Source organism: Melanerpes formicivorus, unplaced genomic scaffold, assembly GCF_026170545.1.
Source record: "Melanerpes formicivorus ecotype bairdi unplaced genomic scaffold, bMelFor1.0.p_v2 SCAF_850, whole genome shotgun sequence".
Classification (NCBI taxonomy): Eukaryota; Metazoa; Chordata; class Aves; order Piciformes; family Picidae; genus Melanerpes; species Melanerpes formicivorus.
In genome coordinates, this window is record NW_027143202.1 from 65,499 (window position 1) to 75,243 (window position 9,745).

At 56.3% G+C, this 9,745-nt stretch overlaps 1 protein-coding gene across 1 annotated transcript; it reads right to left on the reverse strand.

The window, feature by feature from the left end:
• Positions 1 to 2,253: 2,253 nt before the first annotated feature.
• Positions 2,254 to 8,760, reverse strand: LOC137460878 (hydrocephalus-inducing protein homolog). The gene is made up of 7 exons (XM_068170927.1): positions 8,690 to 8,760; positions 7,144 to 7,336; positions 6,375 to 6,480; positions 5,531 to 5,791; positions 4,774 to 4,916; positions 3,861 to 4,079; positions 2,254 to 2,379 (listed from the first exon to the last, which is right to left on the reverse strand). Exons 3-7 carry the CDS (start codon positions 6,394 to 6,396, stop codon positions 2,260 to 2,262), a joined length of 765 nt encoding a protein of 254 aa, XP_068027028.1. The 5' UTR covers positions 6,397 to 6,480; positions 7,144 to 7,336; positions 8,690 to 8,760; the 3' UTR covers positions 2,254 to 2,259.
• Between the last annotated feature and the right edge of the window lie 985 nt (positions 8,761 to 9,745).

The following is a 9,745-nucleotide window of genomic DNA, read 5'->3' on the forward strand; positions in this document are numbered from 1 at the left end:
CTATGGTAGAGCCAAACACTACGTGGTTGGAAACTCATCCTGTACCTCCTGCTACTGCACCGAACACCATTCTTGGTCTGGAGAGACAAATCCTGTGGAGACATGGAACTCCAGAGAGGATTGAGTCAGACAACAGAACTCACTTCAAAAACAATCTTGTGAAGAACTGGGCCACAGAGCAGGCATGGAGTGGATATTCCACATCCCCTACTATGCACCAGCTGCAGGGAAGATTGAGCACTACAATAGTTTGCTGAAGACCACTCTGGGAGAAACATCTAGCAGCAGCAACCTGGCTGGTAAATAGCAGAGGCTCAGTGAATGGAGCTGGACCTGCACACTCAGGTTTGTCCCGAAAGGTAGAAGGTGATAGAGTTCCTGTTGTTAGAGAAAAGGATCTGTTAGGCAAAACTCTTTGGATATTTTCTCCTTCAGGAGAGGCCAAACCTGTCTAAGGGCTGGTTTCTGCTGAAGGTCCTGGTCACACTTATTGGGTAATGCAAGAGAATGGAGAAATTCAGTGCATTCCCCAAAGAAATCCAACTTTAGCTGAGAGAGTTTCAATTCAGAGTGTTGTACAGATACAACCTTGTGCCCAAAGGAGTAATCCATGAGGCATCTACGGAGCACGAACCCTAAGAGCCCTGAGAGCCCTGAGTCACCTGAGAGTCCCTGCTCCTTTTCTTTGCTGCAATGCAGAGAGACAAACTGTTTTCTCTTTTCTTGGTGCCTGGTTTTTGGACTCCTGAATCATCTCCATCTGAAAGTATCCAGAATGGACTGTGAACTTTATTTACTCATTGTAGCTATTGTTTTAGATGAGATGGATAGTATTAGCAGCCACTGGAATTGTTTAGAAGGGGTGGAGCTCAGTGTGGTGAAGGCACATTATGCCCAGAATTATGCCCAGATATCGATACCTGTCCCAGCATGTGGACAAGTTCCCTCTCCTTTCATGAGGGGAACAAAGGCCGAGGCAGCACAGCCCACCGCACACACCCATGGCAGGGGATGCTGGTGCTAATACCAAGTATGGCGTCATTCTAGCTTCACGCTTCCTGTAGGCTGCAGCCGATTGTTTACGGCATGCCCATTGGCCAAGTCTAGCCGCAAGAAACCTGTAAGTATTACCCCAACTTGTAAATACGTTGCCCTCTTTCACTTTGCTCTCTCTCCTTGCTCCAGCCTAACCTCATGCCATAGCCTGCTCTTAAGCCTGCATCCAGGCAGGCCTGTTGAGCCTTGGCCCTGAGAGTATCTCCTGAGGAGTGACATACGCTGAGCACCTGAGAAGCTACAGCCTTGTATTACCAGTCTCACAGGCCGGAAGACCCTGCCATGTCTTCAAGAGGACTGGACCCCTGAGGGTAAGATCTGCCCAGTTGCCAGGGAAGAGACTAGCCGAGTCCAGCAGTCCAAACATCTGCCTCAGCCTTAAGCAGCAGACTAACAAGCTGCACAACCCTGGGTGTCAGCTCAGAAAGCGGGACCAGTGCTTCATCGCAGGCCTGCATGATGCCACTGTTGTGGGAGAGAAGAGGAGTCCATGCCCTGTGCTCCAAAGCTGGGACCACTCCGATAGGGTCCCGTCCACACCTTCGAGCCAAGCAAAGGGGAAGTCGCCGCTTCATGCAGCCGCACTTCCTCCCCAGGGCTGTCCACGCCGGCCCCGAAGGTCGTTGCCACAGGGCCGACCCCATCCTGGGACCAGCCCTACCGGCCCTGCCAGGCCGATCCCACAGGACCGCTCCCTGCCATCTGAAGGGAGCTGCCATAGTCCTGCCAAGGGAACCTGCCTGCCAGCTAGCCTACATTCCATCTCTTCTCTGCTGCCGTGGGAGGGAGAAGGCTGCCCCCCACTGTCACCATCTGGACCAGTCAGGAGCCAGCCCGGTGACAGCAGACTGCTACAACAAAGGACACAGTGAATCTTCCCCCGTGCTTTCCACTTACTCATTAACATTTGGTTCAAAGCACCCGCGTCTGGCAAAGTCACCTCTGATGCATTGTAATGTCTCTCTCTAGAGTTAGGCAGCTGCCAATGTCCCATCAACTCGCCATCTGGTGGACAAGCAGTGGAATTGCACCCTTCTTTAGATTCATAGACATTAACTCTGTAAATATTCCAATGGAGTCCAAATGATAAATACTAAACCACTTATGGGGTGTATTGCACAACTGTGCACTAGAATATGTACATCAAATAGTGGTTATTAATTATTTTAATAATTAATACAATTAATATTTCTGTGTTCCATATTAATTAATAACCTCTTCATCACACCCCGAGCCAGTGACAACAGCGCTGAGGAAAATCTGCACCTCACGGCTGCTGCTCTCCAAGACAGTGTGAGCTGGTTCTGCCTCTGGCTCCAGCACCTGCAAAGAGAAGAGAAGAGTCACTGAGCAGGGCCCTGAGTGCCAGGCTGATCAGGGAGCCTCCAACAGCAGCCACACAGAGGGGCTAGGAAGGACATTCCCATGGCTCATCCCATGAAGACAGCAGCAGGAGACCCTTCTGCTGTAGGCTGTGTGTCGCCTGCTGACCAAAGCCAGCAGCGCCAGCACTGCAAGCACACACTTGGGAACTGCCACTGGGTACCAGTGCCTGACCTTGCTTTTCCTGGCCCCTATAAACCTAGCAGCCTCCAGTTTCCCTCCTGGAGGCTGTGGGTGGAGAACCCCAAGAATGAACAGCTCTGGAAACTCTTTTTAGGACAAAGGACTTTCCAGAGAGATGTCTGGTGTGGGGCAGCCACCACACTGCTGGGGGCTGGGAAGGGGTATTTGGGGGTGGGAGTGAACTCATTTGGAAAGTCTCTGACTGCTCTGCCTCTGCTAGGCAAAATGATTTGGCTTCCAGGTCTTGCAGTGGTTCAGCAGCTGGGGCAGAGCCATCACCCAAGAGAAGTGTGTTGGGCAAGGAAAGTCAAAGCAGAAGCTGCTGCTGAGATCCCCACAGCCAACAGCAGAGGGTGTTGGAGTTGGAAAAGACCTGGATGATTGTCGAGTCCAACCATCAGCCCTGCTCTCCAGACCCTTGGCCAGCTTTGCTGCCTTGCTCAGTGCAGACAACGCTCAAAGCTCAGCCCCAGGGCGCTGGGGGGCTCCGCAGCACACACAGCAGAGTGCTGCTACTGCTGCTCTGCACCCAAAACAAGAAGCAGGGGATTGAACTCCTTGGGAATTCAAAGGCACTGAATCTAAACCAGATCTGAACTCCAGGGAATGGAGATCTGCTCAGTGCTGACCAACAGCTCAAGTGGGGGGCAGGAGGTTGGGGGGCAAGAGGATGAGGCCAGACTCTTTTCTCAGTCATGCCCAGTGACAGGACAAGAAGCAAGGGGCACAAACTGGAGCCCAGGAGGTTCCATCTGACCAGGAGGAGAAAATTCTTTGCTGTGGGGGTGCTGGAGGCCTGGAGCAGGCTGCCCAGAGAGGCTGTGGAGTCTCCTTCTCTGCAGAGATCTCAACCCCCCCTGGTTATTGTGATCCGGGCAAGCTGCTGTGGGTGTCCCTGCTTTAGCAGGGGGTTGAGACTGGATGACCTCCAGAGGTCCCTTCCAACCCCCACCATGCTGTGCAAGTGGGTTCAAAACTGTGAGCTCCCATCCAACACAGACTGCAACACTTCAGCTCTTGGTTTAGGGTTGGCCTCTCTTGTCCAAGAGACTTCCCCATCTTGTCTGAGCCCTCAGATCCCTGAGCAGCATCCTTTCCTCTAACACATCCTGCTGGTTCCCATTCAGGGGTGGATTCACTGTCAGGAGGAGCAGCTCAGCCAGCAGAGATGGAGATGTGCTGCCACCAGCAGACCTTCCTGTGGCAGCTCAGGGAGCTTTTGCTGCTGTGCTTCTCACCTTCTTCTTGACAGGCCAGGTGGCACCTGGGGCCCTTGTGGTATCCACCCACTTGGTGGCATGCAGGCTGTCATCCCAGTCAGGGACCTCCTCTGGTGGCAGCTGGAAGGAGATCCTGGACACCTGACACTTCACTGGGTGCTTTTTAAAGGTGACCTCAACTTCTGATCGCAAGGTCACTGTGATGTCCTTCACACAGCCAGCATGGAGGTGTCCCACCTAGGGAGAAGCAGACAGCCAAGACCAACCTGGGATCACTGGCAAGGGATCACAGGCTGTGGGCGTGGGGAGCAGCTGTGCCAGCAACACCTCTGTGAGGAGAGGCTGAGAGCCTGGGGAAGAGCAGCCTGAGAGACAATCTCTCAAAGCTTATCAAGAGCTAGAAGGTGGGGCACAAGAGGATGGGGCCAGACTCCTCTCAGTGGTGCCCAGGGACAGGGCAAGGGGCACAAACTGGAACCAAGGAGGTTCCATCTGAGCCAGAGGAGAAAATTCCTTGCTGTGAGGGTGCTGGAGCCCTGGAGCAGGCTGCCCAAAGAGGTTGTGGAGTCTCCTTCTCTGCAGAGATTCAAACACACCCCCCTGGCCATTGTGATCCTGGGCAAGCTGCTGTGGGTGCCCTGCTTTGGCAGGGGGGTTGCACTAGATGACTCCCAGAGGTCCCTTCCAACTCCCACCATGCTGGGATTGTGTCAAACTGCATCTTACTGAGGATTTATCTGGGTTTTGATGGAGAAGAACACCACCAAAAGATGCCATGTCCCACAACATGGAGCTCTTCTGGCCCCAGCAAAGCCAGGGATGGCATCTCCTAGGTGGCACTGAAAGGGGCTCTCACTGCTCCGTGGTGGCTCCCAGAAAGCTGCCAGGCAGGGTCTGAGCAGCAGGGAAAAGCAGAGACAACCAAGCTCACCTGGGGGCAGAAGTGGAAGGGAGGCTCAGGCAGCCACTGGAAGCGCAGGGCCTGCCCCCTGCTGCGGTTGGCGATGGTGAAGGTCACGGTGCAGGGGGTGCCAACGGGACAGAACCCAAACTGGATGTGATCCCCTGGGTCAGCTGTTGGCAATGAGAGAGAGAGCTCTCAGCATGAGGGGAGAGCCCTCTGCCCCCCACAGACACACAGGACTCCAGCTCTACCTTCTCCAAGCCTTCCTTCCCCTGGGACGTGCAGCCCAGGACATGTCTGGGCCTGGGCTGAGATCACAGCGCCAGCTCACCTCCAGATCTGCACCTTCCAGCACCCCCAAGTCCTTCTCTGCAGGGCTGCTCTGGGCCCAGCATGGACCCCTGAGGGACACCAGTCTCCATCTGGACATTGAGCTGTTGATCACTATCCTCTGGCTGTGACTATCCAACCAATTCCTTAGCCACCAAGCAGTCCACCCAGAGAGGACACAAATGATCAGATGTGCTCTTCACAGCACCCCATGGGCTGGCAGACCTCCTTTTAGAGCTCCTCAATCAAAAGCTGCTTCCTTTGAGCCCTCCCTGCTGGCCTGCAAACTTCTCCCTTGACAAGGCACCTTCCCTGGGGCTCCCAAGCAAGGCTGCTCTGCAGGCTACAAAAGGTGACAGCAGCTGGCTGCTAAATCTGGGCCAGCCCTGTGCTGCCACAAGGTGTGCCCAGCCCTGGAGGTTCCTTGCTACACCCTGGCAGCCTCTCCTCTTACCCTCCAGGCTGTCCTCCTCCAGGCTGCTCTCAGGGAGGTTCTGCTCCTCCCTGTCTGCCACTAGTCCCTGGATGTTGTCCAGGGTGAAGTCATCCTCATAGCCTTCCCCCAGCAGCCTGATGGTGGTCTCAGAGGGGTTGTCCAGCACGGACAGGTGGAGCTTCCCTTCCAGGCGTTGGGCCAGGGTGGGCTTGAAAACCACCTCAAACTCTGCTGTCTGCCCACGCTGCAGGAGCAGGGAAGCAGTGTGGGGCTTCCTCTCTGCACAGAGATGGACACCAGGGACAGGTGAGGCACTGCAAACATTTCCATGCTCCAGAAAAGGAACAGGAGCTTGAAAAACAGCTGTCTCTAAGCACAGCCTGGCTCACCAGTGCTTCCAGACCCTCCTCCCATGGTCACAAAGCTGTGACACTACCAGGGCCATCCCTGTTAGTTGTCTTAAGCTCAGCTCAGTGCTCAGCCCTGGCTCAAACTGCAGCCAGATAGCTCCTGCCTTAAGCACAGCTGAGTCAGAGAGCTTTGGGCTTTTGCTGGCTGGCTGTGAGCTCAGGGGCAGCCTCCCTTCAGGCTGGGGACTCCCCATATGCAGCACAGACCTCAGATGCTCCACTGAAGTGGTGTTACCCCCCCCAGGACTCAACCCACCACCTCCATAAGAATGGAAAAGCTTCCTAGAGCTTGCCAGGTAGAAATCAACCCTGCAAAGAGTCCATGTGCAACAGCCCCAGAGAGCCCCAGGACACAAGCTATGGCCAACAGCTGCTTGCTGCTTGGCCAAGCCAGCAGCAGGACACAAGTTTTCCCTCTGTGAGTGACCACATTTCATGGGTGATGAATTCACCTTCCCCAGCAGAGTCCTTCATGCCCACAGCTTGGGAGAGGCATTTGGTGCTGGGCCTGGCTTTCAAGAAGAAAACTCCCTCTTCATCCAGCAGGTCCAGCAGCACCTGGGAAAAGAGCAGGACCAGACTGGGGTGGGCACAGCATGGCCCAGGGCCTGAGCCCACACTGCTGCTGTTCCACCACGGGCAGCCCAGCACGCTGCCCCCCTTCCAACACAGCTCTGAGCACAAGGCTGGAGCGAAACCAGCCCAAAGCCAGGCATCCAGAGACACTGGGAGGGGATGGAAACAGAAGCAGGCAGGACAGGAAGGCTCCAGCCTGACTCTCTGAGTTGTGTTTCCCTGAGAAGGTCCCAAAATCCCCTTTCCCAGAGGAACTCCCTTCCTGGCAAGCAGAAGTCAGCCAGGGGCTTCCAACAGACTTTCTGAGGCCCCTTCCCAGGCTGTTCCCTGAGGCAGGGAAAACACAAACCCCAGGGCTGGGTCAAGGCTGGCAAGGACAGCAGCAGAGCTTGCAAAGGAGGTGGAGGCAAAAGTGAAGGGCTGCTGAGGCACGAGCCTCTGCCCACTGCTTTGCCACAGCAGAAGCTCAGGAGGTCGTCCTCCTGCCACAGAGGGGCTCTGAGCACAAGCCAAGGCTTTCCTTTGGGCTCCAAGGGCACCTGCAGAGCAGTGGGGCCCCTGCCCACCCTCACCGGCTGCGCTGGGCCCTCTCCTGCCCAGCAGCAGCCTTGTTCCCAGAGCAGAGCTCCCTCAGCAGCTGCTCACCTGGGCAGGGACAGGGCCAGAGTTCTGCAGGAGCAGGGGCAGCTTCTCCCAGGCCCCCAGCAGGAGCCTCCTGAAGAGCAGCAGGGGGTTCCCTCTCCTGTCCTTCAGCGCCGGGCGCAGGACCCTCACCTCCGGCAGCTTCCCCTCGCCGCTGATCTCAAAGCTCAGGCTCTGTGCTCTCACTGCTGCAGGGCTGCAGGGGAGGGGCAGCAGAGCCACTGCTCACTTGGCAAGCAGTGGAGCCAGGGCCACCTGCTGCATTTCCCCTGCCTGGGGCTCCTGGCCCCCAGGACACAGCTCCCCCTTGCCCCTCTCCTCCCAGTCCCATCCAAGAGGAATCTGCTCTGCAGAGCCAGAGCCTCCCAGAGCACCAGTTCAAACCATTTCACTTAGAGGAGCCCTGCAGGGCAGCAGAGACATGAGGAGGTGACAGAGGCCATGGGGCAGGTTCCCTGGCTGTGCTGAGGTGAGACAGAAGCAAGGAGCATGAGCAGAGCATGGAAAAGTCTCCAAGGAAGAAGGGGCAAATCAGTGACCCCAGCAGGGAAGGTGATCTCCACAGAGGCTCAGAGCAGGAATTGCTCCTTAGGGCAGCAGACTGATGGATCCACTCCCAGCTCAGCTACTAAAGGGCTGGGCAAGGGCAGGGCAGGCCCAGGACACACACAGGGCCTAGGGCAGAAGAGCTGGGGTCTTTTAGAGGGGATCCAATGGCTCCTTTAGCATCAAAGATCTTCATGCACCCCAGGAGATCCACCAGATCACCTCCTGAGCACAGGAACAAGGAGGCAACAAGGGCAGCTGGCTCAGGGCATGGAAACAATCCTCTGTCCTTGGCATTCTCCAGCTCAGCTGAAGCTGCACACAGCTCCATTGCTTCCTGATTCATCCACTCCCTGTTGGCTCCTTGGCATCAGAGAATCCTGGAATGCTTTGGCTTGGAAGGGACCTTGAAAGCTCATCCAGTCCAAGCCCCCTGCAGGCAGCAGGGCCCTTGGCAACTCCAGCAGTTTGCTCAGAGCCCCAGCCAACTTGACCTGGCATGGTTCCAAGCATGGGGCATTCCCCACCTCTCTGGGCACCCTGGGCCAGTGTCAGTGTCCCACTGCCCTCACAGGCACTGCTGCAGGCTACAGCAGGGCACTGACTCCCCAGCTCTGCTGGATCTCGCAGCTACAGCTTCTGAGTTCTCTGCAGCATCTCTGTCAGCAGGAGAGGCTGAGAGCCCTGGGGCTGCTGAGCCTGGAGAAGAGCAGCCCCAGAGGGGATCCTGGAGGTGAGGGTGCTGGAGCCCTGGAGCAGGCTGCCCAGAGAGCTTGGGGAGTCTTCTCTGCAGAGATTCCACAGTCCCCTGGCCATGGGGATCCTGGGCAAGCTGCTGTGGGTGCCCTGCTCAGGCAGGGGGTGGGGCTGGATGATCCCTAGAGCTCCCTTCCAAGCCCCTCCCTGCTGGGATGCTGTAACGCTGAGTACTCTACCCCAGGCTACTCCAAGAGCTAGAAGCCATCAGGAAGGTCCCCTCCCAAGCTCTCCTGAGGTGAGTTACCTTGTGTGGACATCGAGGGAGGCCTCAAAAGTGCAATAGTAGCTCTGCACCTTCCGTGGAGTGAAAGTGACCGTGGCAAAGGCCTGGGAGCAGCTGGGCACGGACAGCCGGACAGGATCCACCTCAAACACCTGGCCAGAGTGGCTCTTCAGCTTGGGGAAGCCCAGAGAAGGCTGTTAGGAGGAAACTTTTCTCCATGTGCTGCTGTCTCACCCATACAAGGATCATGAGGAACAGCCCCAGACAGTGTGGCCTCCTTCTGGCTTCCCTAGACAGGCTCCATCTGTCTCAGGGGGGGAATCCAAAGCAGTGCTGCCCCAGGGGGCTGCCATCAAGCCCAGGAGTGCAAAGCTTGCTTTCAGCGCTGGTCAGAGCCCCAGCACACATGGGAAGTGGGGACTGCATGGAAAACCCTGCAAAGAACCTGCCCCTGGCCTTTAAAGAGAAGGGGCAAAGAGCAGGGAGCCTAAGGAAAGCAGAGAATGGCTTTGGTTGGAAGAGACCTTTAGGATCATCAAGTCCAACTCTGAGCCCAGCACTGCCAGGTCACCACCAAACCATGGCCCTCAGCACCACAGCTCCACAGCTCTGAAATCCCTCTAGAGATGGGGCTCCACCTCTGCCCTGGGCAGCCTGGGCCAGGCCTTGACAACCCTCAAGGGAAAGAAATTGCTCCTCATGTCCAACCTAACCCTCCCCTGGCACAACCTGAGGCCATGTCCTCTTGTCCTAGCACTTATTCCTTTTGAGAGGAGACCAAGCCCACCCCAAAAGGGTCTGCTTGGAGCCCTGGCTCAAAGCTGAGGAAAAGCTCCTCCTCTGCCTGTGCTTCCAAGAGATGTTCAGAAGGGCTCAGGTCTCACTCCAAAGCCCCAGGGGCCTGGAGCTAAAACCTTGCCTGAGACACACTGAATGCAGCCCAGCTGTCACCTGCCCTGAGCTGCACTAGGCTGGGCAAAAGGAAGCAAGGAAGCTGGAGAACAAGGCAGATGCCACACAGCCTTCAGAGACTCCCCAAGGCCTCCTGTTCTTACCTTGCTGGGGCTGGGTTTGCTG

Coding starts and splice junctions, on each gene's coding strand:
- LOC137460878 (XM_068170927.1), bottom strand. CDS start 6,396: ATGAAGGACTCTGCTGGGGAAG. Junction 5,792..6,374: donor GAAGGACTCTGCTGGGGAAG/GTGAATTCATCA, acceptor ATCTCTGTGCAG/AGAGGAAGCCCCACACTGCT. Junction 2,380..3,860: donor CCTGGCCTGTCAAGAAGAAG/GTGAGAAGCACA, acceptor TTCTCTTTGCAG/GTGCTGGAGCCAGAGGCAGA.